Source organism: Papio anubis, chromosome 7, assembly GCF_008728515.1.
Source record: "Papio anubis isolate 15944 chromosome 7, Panubis1.0, whole genome shotgun sequence".
Taxonomy (NCBI): domain Eukaryota; kingdom Metazoa; phylum Chordata; class Mammalia; order Primates; family Cercopithecidae; genus Papio; species Papio anubis.
Genome location: NC_044982.1, coordinates 11093971 through 11113061, shown reverse-complemented (window position 1 = coordinate 11113061; position 19091 = coordinate 11093971). Strand labels below are relative to the sequence as shown.

At 50.6% G+C, this 19091-nt stretch overlaps 1 protein-coding gene across 10 annotated transcripts in view; it reads right to left on the bottom strand.

The window, feature by feature from the left end:
- SYNE3 (spectrin repeat containing nuclear envelope family member 3) overlaps positions 1-19091 on the bottom strand; it is a 96644-nt gene that overhangs the window by 24066 nt on the left and 53487 nt on the right. For all 10 annotated transcript variants that reach the window (XR_002523506.2, XR_004184791.1, XM_021941533.2 and 7 more), the window contains exons 5-11: positions 15887-16048; positions 14405-14752; positions 11245-11381; positions 8910-9084; positions 5246-5428; positions 3792-3935; positions 2461-2595 (exon numbers count right to left, since the gene is read on the bottom strand). Coding sequence is in view for 8 of the 10 variants with exons in the window: in XM_021941533.2 (XP_021797225.2) it covers positions 2461-2595; positions 3792-3935; positions 5246-5428; positions 8910-9084; positions 11245-11381; positions 14405-14752; positions 15887-16048 (1284 nt within the window). In the remaining 2 variants the exon portion in view is untranslated. The remainder of the gene's footprint in view (positions 1-2460; positions 2596-3791; positions 3936-5245; positions 5429-8909; positions 9085-11244; positions 11382-14404; positions 14753-15886; positions 16049-19091) is intronic.

Sequence of the window (19091 nt, the reverse complement as noted above, 5' to 3'; positions counted from 1 at the left end):
AATTCAATTGAAATGAAGGATAACATCAGACAAACCCAAGCTGTGTTGCGGGAAGCCTGAAGTCAGAGCTGCCCTTGAGGGTCGGGAATGGTGAGCTGGGCATGACCACAGGCACAGGGGCTTTGGGAGGCTGGTAATATTCTGTGCTTTATCTGTGTGCTGGTAACACAGATGCATTTAATTTTTAAAACATTCATCGAGCTGCACACTCAGATATTCACATTTAGTCTTTCTTTGTTCTTTTTCCCTGAGTACTGTTTCCTGGGCCAATCTATTGCTCAGCTCTCTGTCCCCAGGAAAGGCAGACACTGTCCCCAGAAGGGCAGCCATTCTCTATGCCCCTGACCACCCAGCTTGAGACCCTGGAGCTTTCTTTCCATAGCCCGCCATGAACCAGTCAGACCCCAGGGCCTGCCGTTCCCATTCCAGCTGTGTTAGCTGGATGAGGTCATGACTCTCTGCAGGGCTACCATAGGCCCTGCCTTCTGCATTCCACAGACACTGGCTGAGACCGCTGGATACCAGGCCCATACCAGGGGCTGGGGAGACTGCTGCCTCTGTCCTCAGTGAATCATCAATGAGGGCCTGAGAAGTTATCTAAAACTCCACTTCTCTGAGTTTTCCCTACCACTGTCCCCTCCTGGTCCCTGTGTGCCAACATTAGACCAGACGCCTCCAAGGGCTTCCCATGCATAGAGCTGTGATCTCCAACATGGGATACCTGCCCCCCAGGGGGACGCAGAGACTGCTTCGCTGTAGGGAAGGACATATTAGGTTAACAAGCCCTGGGTACCAAAATAATAAAATGGCAATTTCTCTTTAAAGAAGAATATAAACAATCAGAGTTGGAATATCATCGTTTGCAACACCTAGTGATGCTCAGTTAATGCTGCTTCTTATAACGACTAATCGAGCCCATCATTTGGATGGAGGTATTAGGAGACTTCTGCTGCTTCTGTGGGTTTCTATGGGCTCCTGAGGAGTGAGGACAGTGTGTCCTATTTCTCTACTGCCTCGACCTTGAAACTACTCACTGCTAGTTTATTGAATGTAACTAAATGAATTCATCCAGACATCAATCGTCACTTAGACCAACGGGTCTCCACAGGTGGTACCTTATTTCCCGGAAACTGGTGGGGAGGGTTTGCAGTTGCTGAGATAGAGGTGGTGAGGGTGACACTAGGAGGAGTGAGAGGGATGGGCGCTCGCATTCCACCCTGGGGCGGACAGTCCACCAAAGCAGAGTTGGCTCACATCCCACACGATTTTCTCATGTCCTCCTAATATCCACAGCAGGAAAAAACCTGTTTGTCATGACCTGAGCTCAGACTCTCACTCCAATCAACACACAAATACAAAGAAGGTTTTGCAGTTTTAACAAACGTAGACTTCTCTAGAGCTGCACCCTTTGTGTAAGTGGACGGGAGACTGCTCTTGGCTTTGATCAAAGTTCTATCAAGCGTTGTTCACATTTCAGAAAACCACATCACTAAAGGCCGTGATGGCTGTGCCACTTGACATGACATTGATAGCTGTCATGCAGGGAGGGCACGTTCTGACCCCCTCCTTATGTCTTGAGTGTGGCCATCTGGGAGTACTTACATATTGAAGGACAATATTGTATTATAATTATTTCCTTTGATTTCTCTTTTCTATTTCCTGGGTGGGTAACTTATATTCCCTATGAATTTCAGGAGTGTAAAGAGGAGGTTAGGAATATTTGGTATGGAATAGGGTGTGCAAAGTCAGGTATGATGGAGAGCTCTCACTGCCTCACTGGGTTTTTTCTTGAGGTATGAGCGCCAGAGATCCTGCTTTATACTCCTCAGGGCTTGTTACAAAGGCAGACCCAGGACTGCATCTGAATCAGTGTCACAGTGGGGCCTGGAGTCTGCATTTCCACTTGTCCTCAGGGCAGTTTTGAAGGAGCTTCGAGTTCCATCCCCACTGGAGGAAGGGGACTGAATCCTGGGCGAACCATAGAAAGAGCCAAGGTGGCCACTAGAGGGCACTGGCGATGATGCTCTGTGGCCTCCAGGCCTAGTGTAGGCTGCAGGGGACCCAAGGCTGCCTGTGCTCTGGGCTGCCTAAGGATTCCAGCGGCCTGCTCTCTTCTTTTGCCTCATGGCCCTAATCTCGATAGGTAATTGTGCATTGACTTGTTTGCTTGATGATTAATTGTCCATCTACCCAACTGGGGCGTAACTCCCAGAAGAGCAGGGGCCTGGGCTGTCATGCTCTGCTACCTCCATCCTTAGGGCCACCTAGAGCACTGCCTGGCATATGGGAGGTGCTCAATAATTACCTGTTGTATGAATGAGGAAGGTAAGAAAAAATGGAGAAAGAAAAAAGATAGGTTAGAAGGAACAAAGGCAGGAAAGGGGGAGAAAGGCCCCAGGCGTGTTGGATGACAGGGGTCTGCTCACTGTCAAAGCACAGGCCCTTCTGCCAGCCCCTTACCTCCAGAGACCTCTGCAGGGCCTGGAAGTCGGAGGAAAGCTGGTCCATTTTGTGCTGGTGGTTGGGATTCTCCTGGACTAGAGGCCTCGCAGCCTCCATCTGTGCCCCCAGGTCCAGCCCCTCTTCCTGCAGCCCCTGCAGTAGAGAAGGGAACGGGTAGGCTAATCTTCCCACCTCTCCCTCCCTCAGGGTGGCTGATCAGGGCGGAGGCTCGGAGTGGGAAAGCCTGGGAGGGGTGACTTCCCCAAGGCGGTGCGGCTCTTTCATACCAGCGGAAGTACCAACCACATGGCTGGTCTGATGGGCCCACTCTCAGGGCTAGAGAGATTTTAAAAATCAGACACCAATATTCTGGGACACCATGAAAATAAACTCTGCTACAGGCCAGATGGCATCTCCGGGGACAAGCTCACATCAGGACTCATAGTTGGCGACCACCTCTCATTGTGAAGAAACACGGCCCAATTTTAGTTTTAAAACCCAAAATGCACTATTTTTTTTTCTTTTTTTTTTTTTTTTGGAGACAGAGTCTTCTTCTGTCACCCAGGCTGGAGTGCAGTGGCACAATGTAGGCTCACTGCGACCTCCACCTCCTGGGTTCAACTGATTCTAGTGCCTCAGCCACCCGAGTAACTGGGATTACAGATTCCCGCCACCACGCCTGGCTAATTTTTTTTGCTTTTTTTTTTTTTTTTTTTAAGTAGAGACAGGGTTTCGCCATGTTGCCCAGGCTAGTCTCAAACTCCTAAAGTCAGGCAATCTGCTCACCTCCCAAAGTGCTGGGATTACAGGCGTGAGCCACCGCGCCTGGCCTAAAATGCACCATTTTTAATGTCTTCCAGAGAACGCTCTCAATTTGTGTAGGAGTTGTGCTTGGGTTTTCAAAAGAGAACTATTGTATCATATGCATTTTAAAAACCAGCAAGTTCCTTATCCAGCCAACAATGATCAACGGCCAGCCTACTTACAGTCCACGCTTCAGAACATTTATTCTTAATCCCAAAGTTGGTTTAACTGAACACCTGGCTCATTAAGAATACTTAGCAAAGCAATTCTAAAAACAAATACCAATGTTAGACTTTGGAACTGAGGAGTAAACAAAAAGACAGCTTGTCGTTTTGCTGAGCTCAAGACTCAGTTGTTTGAGGTCAGGAACCATCAGATAAACAAGCAGAGGTTCTGTTGAGATGAAAGGTCAGATCTCAACTAAGGGTCTACATTTCTGGCTCACGGCAGCTGTTGCTTTGCTGGTTACTGCTAGACGAAGAAGCTGCTTCCAGGTGCCGCTGAGCACCTGGGCAGGACTGATTCAGGCCTCACACACCCCTCACCTGTAACCTTGAGAGCTGGGCCTGTTTTCCAGGAAGGTCCCTCTGAAGCCCCTTCTCAGCTTGGACCCCGGCTTGGAGGTCCAAGAGCTTCCTCTGCAGGGGCTCGAAAGCCGCTCCGAAGTCTTTGTGCTGAGCGAGCAGGCTCTGCAGACACACAGGACAGCGTGCGCATTAAGAGCGTTCCTCACGGGCACCGTGTTGTGAGACCTGACCTGGGCAGCCAGGCTGCTCTTGGTCTCGGCCAGCTCATGCTCACCAGGCACCACCCGCTCCAGAAAGCCTCCCGTGAGCCCTGATGGAGTTGGGTGCCTCTCCTTAGAGTCACCATAGTGTCCTCACAGAAGACTTTGGCCACATCCCTCTAGAACTGGGGCAAACTACACCCCTCCACCCACTGACCAAACCCCACAGGAGGCCTGTTTTTGTAAATAAAGTTTTATAGGAACCCAGCCATGCGCACACATTTACAGCTGTGTCCATGCTGCAGTGGTGGCACTGAGGAGCTGCGACAGAGACGGCCTGCCCTGCAGACTCTAAAACCTTCACTATCTGGCCGTTCACAGAAACAGTCTGCCAACCCTTGCTGTAAAACAGCACTTTGATGTCTTCCAGTAATTGCCTATTTATTTGTGTCCACCAGCAAGCTGTGAGTGTTTGAGGGTGAAGACCTTGGCTTCCTTTCTTCATCCCCCCAGCTCCTAGAACTGCATCAGGCCCTGGAGATGGAGGGAACATGCATGGGAGCTGAAATCACGGACTGGGTCCTGGCTGTACCTGGGCAGGGTCCTGGCTGTACCCCATATGGACCATGAGCCACCTTCTTGACCATCCTGCTTCAGTGTCCTCATGTGTAAAACAAGAAAAATAACAGTGCCTCCCTCATCGTGCTCTTACGTGGATTCGATAAGATCAAGGATCTGGAGCTCTTAGCAATGCCCTGGCCCATAGCCAGTGCCCCATAGATCATAGTTATTATTGTTGTCATCATTAGACGCTCAGCAAACATTTGTTACCTAAAAGAATAAGCTGTCCACAACGTGCCAGGCCATGTCATTGATGTAGAGTAGTCATTTTGAAATGTGTCGCTAATATGAGCTTCCAGCTCCAGGGTGGTTTAAATTTTACAAGGGCTCTTATTGCCATTTTCTTATTTGACCCTCCGGTCACTCTCTGCAGAAGACTGGACTGGATTCAATTCGATTGCAGGGGGTTTGGGGACAGGGCTGGGAGGCAGACAGGTGGTGGCTAGGAAGCCAGTTAGAGGGAGCATGCAAGAATCCTACCCAGTTTACACACGAGGAGCCTGAGATTGTCCGGGACAAAGGGATACACCCAGGGCCACACAGTGGCAAGTGGCAGAGCTGAGTTTAGAACATAGGGCCATCTGCCTCCCCAGCGGGTGCTCCAGCCCCGTGGCCAGGCCGAGTCCTGAGCAGACGCCCCGTGCTGCACACCTGCAGTTTGCTTTTCCTCTGCAGAAGGCTGTTATGCAGCAGGTCTCTGTCCCTCACGGAACCCGCCACCTGCTCCAGGAGTGCCGTGGCTCTCTCCTGGCCAAAGACGCCAATCAGGAGGTCCTTCTTCAGCTGCAGCATTGTCAGCGGCTCTTTCAGGCGGGAGCTTTCCATCAGGGCCGCCTGTGGGAGACAAGGCTTCTGTGAACCACAGACCAGGCAGGACACAGCTCAGAAACACAGCCAGGGGCACAACTGTTCTGGTTGCAACTGCTTAGGAAGCTTACCTTTGTGCAGGTGTCTGAGGAAGCAGCAAACTCAAGTAGAAACAAAACGAGCTGGCAGGCATGTGCTGGCAAGACCCTGAGTTTTGGGGTCAACTTTGATTCCTCTCTCACCTCCCACATCTGTCTTGATACTCAAGCCTGAGTAACATCCACCTCCTACAGGCCTCAGAAGTCTGTCTCCTCTCCATGGCCTCTGCCCCTGACTGCAGCGCACCCTCAGCCTTGGGCACCTGGACCACACAGCTCCTGGACCACACAGCTCCTAAATGGCTGCTGCCTCCCAGTTAGTTGGCTCCCCACCACCGACCCACCACATTGCAGCAGAACCCAGACCCAGCCAGCTTGATCCTCTACTCAGTGATCCCCCATCACCAGTAACAGTGGATGCACCCCCAGCACTACCTGCAACAGTGTTTTGGACATTTTGAAGGGAGCTACAGGCCTGTAGGAGCATGATCAGAGAGAATTCAGGAAGGCTTCCCAGAGGAGGTGATACTCAGCACACTGCTGATGTGCAGGAGTTTGCCAGGCAAAGAGGAGAACTAAGGGGGCTCAGAAGCCTCCTATAATGGCAGCAGGCTGCCATACAGCCTGAACTCTGTACAGCCCAGACCCTACCTCCTCCAGGAAGCCTTCCCTGACCCCATTCCCAGCCTACACTCATTCTTCTTGCCCCAAAAGCCCTGCAACTCTTAGAGCCTGAACCAAGCCTCTGGCTCCTGTTGCCTCTCCAGCTGTTTCAGGTAAGCACCTCTTGCATTTCTAATCAAGAGTCTGGGGTTCTGGAAGTCAGAGGTTTTGTCTTTGGCCGGAGTTCTTTCATTTTATACCTGATGATGTTGCCGAGAACCCACTCTCAGACTTAAAACACTGAGCTAGGCACAGGGTTGGAAGAGAAAGAACAAAGATTCCAACCCAGGTAAGTCATTTCAGCTAGTGCCGTGGGAATTCAAGGCAGAGGTGGACACTCCTGGTTTGGGAAATCAAGTACTACTTTGGAGAAGGCAGTACTGATGACAGGCCTTGAAGGGTAGGTGTTTCTGGAAGAGGCAGTGTAGCCACAGCTGATACAGCTGTACTGGCATGACCTGCAAACCAGGGCATCTAGTTTGTGTTCAGCCACACAGAGGTCAAGCCTCTCACTGTAGGGGAGTCACCTCTACCCCCTTTTCACCAAGCTCAGACACAATATTATGGGAGTTAAGAGTTTAGGCTGGGGAGTTGAGATCATGAGTCTGGATTAGGTACTGGTTGGGAAGCTAGGGGCAGTTCTGAGCCTCAGTTTCCTCTTTTGTCAGATAGGTTCCCTGGCTCTGATCCCTCATCTGCAAAATAAGGAAGATCATGGTAGAAATGGAAATAAAACTACAGTGCATAGATATTCAAAATATGTGAATTATGACAATAAAAAATCAGCAACAACCTAAGCCTCTGATTATGGAAACATTAAATTATGGCATTCTCCAAAACAGGATATTATCCAGCCATTGAAAATGATCACTTTCATTTGAATGATTTTAAATGATGCTGAGAACAAAAGCTCAAATGTGTGGAGTGAGAATATCAGAATATACAATTATAGAACTTGATCTCAAATATATAAACATTGTAATTAAATCTTCTGCCTCTTGGTGACCATATCTCATGGAAATATCTAAATGGATTTAATCAGATATAAAGGACAGATTTGGGATCTTCTGATCTAAAATTGAAGTTTGTGGCACATATGAAATTCACTCCAGGATGCCCTGAGGAGTACCTAGAAAAGATGTCCCACCACCCTTTGGAGCATGGGGCTAGAAGAAGAGGCCCCCTGGACCCTTGGAAAGAAAGGCCATGCCCTGCAGCTTAAAAACTATTAAGAGAGGTCTGGCACAGTGGCTCATGTCTGTAATTCTAGCATTTTGGGAGGCTGGGGTGGGCAGCTCACTGGAGGTCAGGAGCTCGAGACCAGCCTGGCCAACATGATGATAAAACCCTGAGTCTACTAAAAATACAAAAAATTAGCCAGGCGTGGTGGTGCATGCCTGTACTTGGGAGGCTGAGGCAGGAGAATCTCTTGAACCTGGGAGGCAGAGGTTGCAGTGAGCCGAGATCACGCCACTGCCCTCCAGCCTGGGTGATAGAGCAAGACTTCGTCTCAAAAAAAAAAAAAAAGCCATGAAGAAAGAAAACAAATTATTGGCCCAACATAAGCCCCAAGCGGAAAATCACAAGGGTAGACGTTTCAAAATGCAGGCACATGACCAAGTAGTGTACCCAAGCGTGAGCAGAGGCCAATCCTGGTTATTGGTTCTCCCCAGTAATACCAAGGTGGCAGAAAAAGCGATGGAGAAATTGCCCCAACATGTTCATCCCTATGGCTTGTGGGATAATGGGAGCTTTTCGTTTTCTTCTTCACATACCTTTACACTCTCCAAGTAGGTGTGCCTTTTATAATCAGAATGATTATACATCTCACACACGTTTGAGCCTTTTCCCACTCTTTGTGTCTAACAATCTCTAGACACAAAATCATTTTATGCACTTCAGAGTTCAATGATGTCAGAGACAGTATGTACAGGCATACTGGGGGCACCGTAATGGTGGACATCATGGCAGATGCTGTCTTCTCATTCCACAGTCATTCCTTCTCCTCTCTTCCCAAACAACCAGGATTTTGGGAGGCAAAGTGCTCAGTTCCGGGGCACTGAGTCTAATTGGTACAAACCAGTTACGGTAATCCCATCATCCTTGCCAGTGATTGGGCCAGGAATAATCATATGACCATGACCAGCCAATGAGATGTAAGGGGAGTGTGCAGGAGTCGGGAGGATTTGAAAGGCGGAAGTGGAGGTGGAGAGAGCCCCGAGCACTCGCGGCTCCATCCGGAGCCAGTTGATGTTCATGGGAGATGCATGTTTGGAGCCAAAGCAGCCATGCTGGGGCCATGAAGGGAGACCTGGCTTAGACCTACAAAGAGCTTGGTCCTGGTGACACCACTGAGCTATGGCCTGGCACCCTGGACTGCCTGAATGTCCCTGTTTTAAGATACCGCAGGTCAGGTCAGGTTTCCTGCCGCTTGCAGCCGCAGTAAAGGCAATGGCCTGAAACGCTGCTCTCTCAGGACTGCTGATACCTCCACCTGGGAGGTGCTTGCGGGCGGGGAGCGTCCCTACGGAGCCCCGGGTTAACCCGGAGCCGAGCTGACCTCTGTCACTGTAACAAGCAAGCATGGACACTCCCTGTGCACCAGGACTCAGCAGACCAGGCGCAGTGAGCTCTCCCCAGATATCCGGAGGACCCGGCAATGGGCCTTGCCCTGGGAGAGAGGCTGAAACTCCATGCCCCGCCAGTGGCCCACCCCAGCCACACCCAGTTGGCAGGACCACGGTTACCTCGATCTGGGGTAGGAAGGTGTGAAGGGAAGGCAGGTCCTGCAGGCTGGCAGTGACCTCCAAGAGCCGCTGGGCCAGGGCCCTCCACAGCTGCAGATCCTGCAGAGGCCGCTGGAAATGCTGCCACAGCTCCACCCCCGCGGCATTGCGCAGCCTGGCACTCTTCCCCTTCAGGCTGCCAGGAGCGTGGAGGGAGAAAACGAGGGAGAAGAGAGAGTGGGTTCAGTCCAGGGATGAGGCCTCCACCAAGACCCTCAAGAGGCTCAGGGTGCACTGCTCCCAGGGTGGGCCTTCTCCTATCTCAGTTGCTGGGAGTGTCTGCAGCAGTAGACACAAGATGTAGCTGGAAGGGACTCTGGTTAATATCACTATGAAAAGGCATCAGCAGCAGGCCTGGGGTCTTCCTGAGGACAGACACCGGGGCTCCTTGGGACCTGTAGGCTCTTGTATAATTTACATTCCTGGGCAAGATACGGTGGTTCACACATGTAGTCCCAGCACTTTGGGAGGCCAAAGCAGGAGGATCACTTGAGGCCAGGAGTATGAGACTAGCCTGAGCAACATAGCAAGACCCCATCTCTAAAAAAAAAATTTAAAAATTAGCCAGGCATCATGGTGCAGGCCTGTAGTCCTAGCTACTCGGGAGGCTGAGGTAGGAGGATTGCTTGAGCCCAGGAATTCGAGGTTGCAGTGAGCTGTGATTGCACCACTGCACTCCAACCTAGGTGACTGAGCAACACCTGTCTCCAAAATAAATACTTAAATAAATAAGAGGCATGAGTGTTCTCTGATTCTATAGTAGGTATAAAGAGCTGGGAGTTTGGAGCCAGACAGGCCAGCTATGTGACCTTAAGTGGTTCAATATTAATAAGCCTCAGTTTTCTCACCTATGAAATAGGCAACACAGTGTCCCTCGCATATAATCATTTTAAGTGTTAGATGAGATGACACATGGAGACATTATTCTTCCAGTAACAGAAGAATAATTAATTCAGACTGGCCCTCCCACTGAGTACAAAAACAAAAGGCAAACAAAAAAATTGTTTGATCAAAGTTTTAAAAAACAAGTAATAAAAATGTGAGTCTAACATCCAAAGCTACTTTGACCCTGAGGGAACTTGCCAATCTGGAAGAAATAGCTGCAAAACTGACTTAGGATTTTGGCAGCCTCTCAGGATAAGAGTCTATCAAAAATGGGCAGATTCTGAAAACAGCACCTCACATGAAGCTGGGATCGCAAAGGTCCATGCCCTCAGGATAAAAATGCACTGCAAGCAAGCCAGTCCAACAGACGGATAGCCCAGCTGCATGACCAGGGAATACAAGCCTTGAAGATAAATTATGGAGACCCTAGACTAGTCCTGCCTGCCCCCAGGCATCTGGCAGAAGCAAAGAAAACCCTTTCTTGAGTAAGATAACGTCATTCTAGGCCCATTTAATTTCTACAAATAATTTTTCAAACACAATGTCCAGCACCAAGTCATAGGAAACCAGTACCTGAAACCTCAGTGAGAGAAACCAGAGAGAGAGGAAGACCCTTGGCCACTCTGTTTCCCTGCCTGCTTCATGCACAGGAAATTCAACCCCCCAACCCCAGTCCTACCCCTACTTTAGCATCCCATGGGGGATCCAGGCCACTGCCCCAGTTTTATAGATGTGGGCCTGAGCATGCTGTGGGATGAGAGACACACGGCAAAGGAGGCGCTCCCTTCATTCATTCTGAAAGAGCTCCCTGCACCAGGCAGAGGTGGGAGACGCGTGACAGCTGTGTGGACAGTTGTACCATGTTCAGAACACCTCGGAGGCTCATGCAGTGAAGACAGGTAACAGATTTCAAATCAACACTTGGCTCAGTTCCGCACAGGGAGGATACAGGGCTGCTGCTTTTGCTAAACTAGGAAGCTGGAGGTCCTGTTGTGCCTGAGCCCAGGGGCTGAGGGGGCAGGTGGAGGCTGGTCTGGTCTGGAGACAGCTCAGATGTTGAAGTCAGCACCCGAAGGCAGGGGAATGGAGTCTGTCTATTGAAAAGTCCTCCCTTTGGGCCATCACCCCTCCCCAGTGCTAACCTGCATAAAGAGTCATGATAGGATGGGTGGCTCAACCACTAGCCTGGATAAATGCAAAGTTCAGGCCTCTTTCTGGGAGCAAATGCAGAGCAGTCAAAGGGGACAGTGTCTAAGCTAAGAGAGAACCTGTAAAAGCCAGTCATTGAGAGGTGCAAAGAATGATTTAGAAGTTACAATGTTGCAGGAGAAAGCAAGCCTGCCTTCTGGAGATGGGGAAATGTGGGTTCCAGCACACCCTGAGTCCCACCGCCCTCAGCCTTCCCAGATACCTCTGATACTCCTGGATGGCAGCGATGACACTGTCGGAGAGTGGCTTCAGGTCATGGGGGAAGACGATGAGCTCCTTCAGCTGGGCTTGCAGCCGGTCCACCCGGGGCTCCTCTGAGGCCAGCGCCGCCCGTGTTGCCTGCAGCACATGACGATACCACAGCAGGAGGATGAGGCTCCTCAACAGGATAAGTGTGTGTGTGCAGGGGGGTGACCGTGGCCAGTGGGAGTGGGCCAGGCTGGGCAGAAACTGTCACCAGGGGCAGGAACTTGGGTCCCACTCTTGAGCTCAATCCCTGCCCTCCCATCTCCAGCTCCATGACCTGGAACTCAGCCTTTCCTGTCTGTTGCTGGGCTACAGTTCTGCTCTTTTGTATCGCCTACCTCCCAGCATTGCCATGGCAAAGCTTGGAACCTAATGATACAAATAACTAATAACTCAAGGGACACCAATGCCAGGCTGAGCGCCCTGGGTGTCCCATTCGTTTAAGCCTCACAACAGTCCTGAAAGGCTAGTCTCTGTGTCCCAATGTTATTTACAAGGAAACTTGGGCTAAGAGCTGTCTGATGGTTGCAGAGTCTGCAGATGGTGGACCCGACATCAGAGCAGGGCCTCTTCATGCCTCTAAAGGTGCCTGTGAACCCGGTTATTATTCTCAGCAGGCCTAGAAGATATTTGCATGGACTATTCCTAAGTTGCTTCACTTCAATGTGTGCAGACACTCCAGACACAGCCTTTCCCTGCTATCCTGGGAAGTTCTGCATTTGACCGTGATCTGCAGGACTCCCAGTCCCTTGCTTGGCCCTGCTCAGTAGGAGGCAAGGTGGGGTAGTGGAAAGTGCATGGGCTTTGCCACAACACAGAGCTGGCCTGGAGACCCACCTCTGTCTTTTCCTAGCTATGCACTTTGGGCTGTTTCCTCATTGATAAACGGGGTCACTTTCACCAACCACATGGGTCGGGTGATATTGACAAGGCACTTGGTACAGAGCAGGGGTACATTGGTCCCTCCCCATCCCCAGCTCCCTCAATCCCAGGAGGCAGCCTTGTGCTTCTGCCCTTCTTGACCATACCGACCTCTGCTCGATCCTTCATTCACGAGGAACCGGGGGCAGCTCCAATTAGGCTTAGCCTGGGGTGACCCACGGATGAACAGGGTTTAGAGGATTAAGCTCAAGGGAGAAAGCACAAATAGAGGGAAGGATTTTAGGCAGTGGCTGGGGCAATACGGGCATAGCGGCTGCCACTATGTAGGCAGAAGGACACCGAATCTGCCCAGCCAGGCCTGTTCATTCTCAAAAATATTCCTATCGCTATTCAGTTAGTTAGCAAATGTAATGACGTCTATGAAAGTTTTCACAGACCAGACACAGTTGGTTTGTGGGAACTGGCAGGTTGAAAATCATTCATGAAGAAGCCCGGCATATCAGTGGTCAGGAAAGCTGGCTGGCCGGCAGGAATTCAGCCAAAGAAGGGCAAGGGTGCAGCGGGTGAGCCAGACTGGGGGCTGCCCTGGAGAGAGGCCTGTCCAGGCCACTGGAAGGACCCATCATCAACTTGAGGCAGTACAGGAACACCCAGGGCCCTCATTCCTGGGAAGAACGCTGCCCCATGGCTGGGTGGCCTGGCTAAGCATGACGTTTTTCTAGGCTCACTTCCCTCCTTGTAAAATAAGACCGCATCCCTTCCAGCTCTGACATGCTGTGCTGGGACCTGTACTGTTATCAGGTTTAGTTTGCTGATTCCTTGGGAGGCTCAGGAGGGTGGACCCTGCCAGGTAGTTGCATTTCTGACCTGACACTGGATAAGCCACAAATCCACCCTGACTTCAACGTTTCAAGAAAACAGTCTCCCTGAAACAGACAAGGGTGCTGTTCTGGTCAGCAGAGGGATAACGCAAGTCATACCCAGCCCTCTGCTCTCTCGGGAGCATCCCAGGGTTGCAGTCCCGGAGGGGACAGACCCACTGATGTCTGGATTCCTGGTCCGTTCCTCTTGCTATGTTAATTTTCTAGAACTGGGAGCCTGAGCTGGCCCAGTGGTTGGAAGCATATGACCTTTAGTCAGATTACCTGGGTTCGAGTTAAAATCCCTATCTCCACCTATTGGATGTATAACCACGGGCAAGTCTCCCAGCCTCTCAGTGCTTCATTTCACACATAACAGAAGTTAAAGTAATTTTCCCAAAGCCACTCGGTTAGCAAGGAGAGAAACTAGGACCTAAACCCAGCTAGTCTGGCCCCAAAGTCCCCATCCCTCACCACTGTGCCATACAACCTCCAACGAGCATTGAGGCACACAGTCCTAAAGCTGGGGGGGACAGTTCCCTTTGCAGGAAGGTGATCACTGCCGGGTAACCTGTTCTGCTACAAGATCGAACGAGAAGACAGCCCTGAAGAATACGTGCCCTTTGTTTCTCCCTACAAAAAATATTGTTACGTATGGGCAAAGATTAGAAGGAAGAGGAAAAATATAACAACGGTGGCAGAGTGCAGGTAAGATCTGGGATGGCTTCCCTTGGAGATATCGCCTCTTATGGAGTCGTGATCCTGAGTTAACAATATATACAGACAGAGGTGGGGAGGGCCGTTGCTTATTATTTTAAAACTCTCTTTATCCACAAGTCAAGCTTCGGTGCGTATACCTGCAGGGAGGGGTGGGGAGCCTCCGATGGGATGTCGTGTCTGGTCTGGGAAGCACCCCCGCCAACGTGGGCCTCTGCTGCTTGGCCTCCTAGAGGCCCATGTTTGTTCCCCATCATCTCCACACTAAGAGTTTCCCCTTCTGATCCAATATTCCCTGTTCCACGCAGAGGAAGCCCACATCTTATCCCACCACTGGGCAAGAGACTAGCTTTGAGGCCCAACCCTGGTTGCCTCATCCACCTCTGCTGTTACTTCTTCACAGACCCACCATGTGACTCTAGGGATGCTGGGGGAAAAAAATCTCTGCAGGCCCCAGCCTCCTCCTCCAGAAAATGGGGATAAACATCCAACTTGTCTACTCCCCGTTCAGGGAGCTGAAATATCAAGAATCCTGGAGAAGCAGAGTGAGTGTGCTCAGGGCTCAGCCCGATTCTCCATCACAGAGGAGGTCTGAGTGCCAGGACCCTGGGGCACAGACGGCAACCCGGGCTTCGTGACTCGGCCAGACACGCTTACCGAGTAGCGTCTCCAGTGGGCCACCAGCTCATCCTCGGTCCCCGCCTTCGCCGCAGGCTGCAGACCCTCCTGGGCCAGCCTCTGCAGGACCATCCCGAACTCGCTGAGCTCGGCCTCCAGCTGCTTAATCTGCTGCTCAAAGGCTCCCCTGGACTGCAGCAGGCCCCGCAGCCGCTCCTCCTCCTCCTCCCAGAGGGCGCGCAGCTTCTCCAGAACTTTCCTCATCTCTTCCAGTTCTCCGGTGATCTTCTCTGCACCCAAAGGAGAGGTGTTCCGAATGACGCCCACAGACTGCTCCTCCAGCCTCTCCAGAGACTGCTCGCCCCTGGGAAAATCTTTGGCAATGTCCTGAAGAGGGTAGCGGGGGTGAGGGAAAAACAGGCAGGGAAAAAGAACACAGTTGGTGCATCTTCCAGAGCAGACGTAGGACTGCCCTGCAAAACACTGATTCCTGGAGTCCCGTGTTAGAGCCAGAGGGGCCTTCCCAAGGGCTGGACTGTCTGCCTTAAGCAGCATGGACTCACCACCTGAGAACCTGATTCCTTCCCCATAAGTCTTTTTCAAGCCATTTGATTAAGTCAAGGAGGAAGTCTCTGTTGGGTGCTTCTGTCTTGAACACTTTCTGACATTTGTTTATCTTCCTTTCCACACCTTCAGCTGGAAACAGTGTGGAGCCAAATGGAACCAAAGGCTCCATTCGGTTTCATTGTATTTATTTGTGTGGTTATCTGCCCATTTGGAATCGGCACCATCTTTTCCATTTACGACAGTGATATGTTTTCTTTCTAAATAAATAATCATCAGTTTGTTTTTTTTTTTAAAAAAGAGCCCATTTAAATACAAATATTAAAGAAATAGTTCAGGTACTGCACAGTTGTGGCAAAATTTATCAAGTGCTTCTTGAATTATTAAAGACATTCTACCCACTCACTTTGTGGAGGGAGTCAGGGGCTCACTGAAAGCCACACAGCAGGTGAAAAGTGGGGAGCCCACTCTCCCGAAGGCAGACCTGGTGCCTGCACCACGGTTCTTCTCCCTTGGCACCATTGCCATGTGGGCTGGATCGCTCTGTGCTGTGTGGGGCTGTCCTGTGCACTGTACGGTGGTTTTGCAGCACCCCTGGCCGCCACCTGGATGCAGTAGCAGCATCCACCCCCTCTACCCTCTTAGGACATTGCCAAAGATTTTCCTCGGGATGAGGAGTCTCTAGATACTGCCAAATGCCTCCCATTTGAGACCACTGGCCTAGACCGTGCTTCTGTGGTCCTGGGTTTCCAAATGCTCTGCTGGCCAGGGATGTCCATAAAGCTTCTGAGGACCCAAGCGTTTAGACTAAATTCCACGCTTCTCCTCACGGGGGTCTGTGGGTACTTATATATTCTGTGGCACCGAGCACTGTCCTATTAAAGAAACTATGCCATAGAATCCACCCTCTGTGAGTGTCCCTAGGGTCCCTCTGGTTGAGACACAGCTGGGGATTACCTGCAGTGTGGAGAGGCGCTGCGTGATGGGCAGCTTGCATTTCCGCCCGAGGCAGCCATTCACCTTCTCCACCACCGCCTTCAGCCACAGTTGGAACTCATCCACGCCTGCCTGGTACTCCTCATGCTCCCGGGCTACCTGGTCCAGCAGATCTACCCGGTCCTGCGGGAGGAGGAGAATCACCAGCCATGAGGGTCCCCAGCCCAGACAGCCCAAAGGCCAGAAAACCCGTAGCCTGCCTCTGTGTGTGTGTGTGTGTGTGTGTGTGTGTGTGTGTCTGTGATGGTGTGTGTTAGCAGGAGGTGCAACCAACCCCCAGCCCTTTCTCTAGACACAAAGAGCTCTCAGATACTCTGTTCTGCCTTACAAGCAATATGCCAAGAGACTTGGCTTTGGAGACCAGAGCATGTTGGCACTGGGCCCTGTCACTATGCAGCTGGTTTTCTCGTTTGCCACATCCTAGGAGTGGCATTCAAGACTGAGGTGCGGCAGCAGCAACAACATTAGCACTACTACTAATACATCACACTATCGTTTTGAGCACTCACCAAGGTGCTGGGCATTGCTCTAAGAGCTTGACATACACGAGCTCAGTGAACTCTCCTGACCACTCCATAAGGTGGTACCATTACAATCCCAGTTTGACAGATGAGGACACCAAGATACAGAGAGATAAAGCGATTTGCCCAAGGGCACCCAGCTAGGAAAGCGCCAAGATTCAATCTGAGCTGGGTTGAATGCTAGAAACCAGTATTTCTAGCTCCATTACACAACAGTGTCCACAGGGTGTGCAAATCAATGGCAAACTGCCCCATTTCCCCATGAATACGGTGATATGCGTTGCATGGGTTAGAGTCATCTCTATTTTCAGCCAGTCCCACCAAAGGTCTTAAAACAACACAGGGGCAAGATGATGTCCTGAGGGTGGCTGACATTTGGAAAAATGATGGTGTCCCTGCTATGAGCCAGACTGTACTCCTAGAGACTAAGTTTTTCAAAACACGCCCTGATCACAGTGCTGTCTCCCCATATTCCTTCATGGCTCCCCACTGGCCCCAGGCCCAAGTCCAATCCTTGTAGCCTATCATTTCAAGGACAGGTCCCCATGATGTAGCTCTGTGGTCCAGCAGTCAGGACCCTGGGGTTGGGATCCCACTGCCTGTGGCTTGAACCTTGGCCCCACCTTAGGCACCTAATTAACCCTTCTGTGCCCAAGTCCCCTCATCCATATGGTATGGTTAATAATACCTGCCTCATTGGGAGAAAGTGAGATGAAATGGGCCAGAGCTCACACAGCTCCCAAAACAGACTGGCAACTGGTAAGAGCTTAACAACCTCGAGGCATTGCTGATCATCTCCTGCCTTCTCCAAGCTCTTCTGACACCCCCAGCGGGTGCCCACCTGCAATACTAACCCCAGGCTCCCTTCTCACTCTTGAGGCTGTGCCCATTGCCCCAGGCTGAATTAACGGCCTTCCGTCTGCGTTCCCAAACCACTGGGATGCAACTTCATCACAGCAGTTGTCCATGGCATCATCACCCACTGGGGGATCCAGGAGGCCCCTAGAAAAAAGGCTGCCCCTGTTATTTCATCTCCCGGGGTCTAGCTCAGGGCATGCTCCGGGAATGCTTCCTGAATGGCAGGAAGCACAAATCTGGAGTGTTTGCCATCGGAGGGAAGTTTCCAAAGAGAGCCAAGAAAGGGGAAAAAGGAGACTCATTCAATAAGCACCTATGCTAGGTGTGTGTGAAACTTCAAAGCATTATCTTATTTAATACTCAAACAATCACAAAACCCTCCTATTCTGCAAATGTCCAGACTGGAGTTGGGATGTCACAGAACTCTCCTGCAGAAAAGATTCCAACAGCAAGTGTCAGACTCCAAAATCATTGACTGTTTCTGTCAAGGGCCACCCAGGAAATGCTTTTAGCTTGGCCTGCCATATGGAGCTCCTCCATCGCCAGCATGCAACTTCTGTTGTAGCACATGAGTAGCTGCAGATAACGTGAAAAGAATGGCTGCATTCCAATAAAACTTTAATTATGAACACTGAAATGTTTTTCATGTCATTTTCACACATCAAGAAATATTTGGCTTTCATTTTTCCCCAACCGTTTGAAAATATAAAAGCCATTCTAGCTCATGCTTATAATTCCAGCATTTTGGGAGGTTGAGGCAGGAGGATTCCTTGAGCCCAGGAGTTCAAGACTAGCCTAGGCAACACAGTCAGACCTCATTTTTACAAAAAATAAATAAATACATTATCCGGGTGTGGTGGTGTGCACCTGTAGTCTCAGCTACTCGGGAGGCTGAGGCTGAAGCTAGGAATGGGCTGGAGGTGGTGCATGAACCATAGCTGGCTGACCTCAGCTCTTCATCGTGGAGCCAGACCCTGTCCAGGAGGGTTCTGACCATCCATCAAGCTAAGTCAGACATTCTCAGCTGGGCAGAGTGAACGGGCAAATGCATCTGAAATGCACCCTTAGCTCTTTCAGACATGCCTTTCTCTTCTTTGGGAAGCTCCTCACCGAATCTAGAAATATGAATTCATATAAACCTTGCAACCACCACTGCAAGTAGAAGAAAATATCCCCATTTTAGAAACGAGAAGCCCAGGCTTAGGACCAAGCCCTTCCGTAGAGAGCTGAGAAGTACTCTCAAGGCTGGGCATGGTGGCTCATGTCTGTAATCCCAGCACTTTGGGAGGTTGAGGCAGGAGGATCGCTTGAGCCCAGGAGATCGAGACCAGCCTTGGAAACATAGTGATATGGCATCTCTACAAAAAATTTAAAGATTAGCTGGGTTTGTGAAGCACGCTTGTAGTTCCAGCTACTTGGGAGGTTGAGGCGGGAGGACTGCTTGAGCCCGGGAGGTAGAGGTTGCAGTGAGCTGTGACTGCACTACTGCACTCCAGCCTATCTCACCTGACAGAACAAGACTCTGTCTCAAAAAATAACAACAACAATAACAAATGTTGAGCACTCCAACTGGGGTTGTGAAAACCAGAAATAACACTGGAGGCACCATACATTCTTATTTAGAAACCGATTTTTATTTCTTATTTTTTGAAACAGAGACCCGCTCTGTCCCCTAGACTGGAGTACAATGGCCTGGTCTTGGCTCACTGTAACCTCTGCCTCCTGGGTTCAAGCGATTCTCATGCCTCAGCCTCCCAAGTAGCTGGGATTACAGGGGTGCACCATGA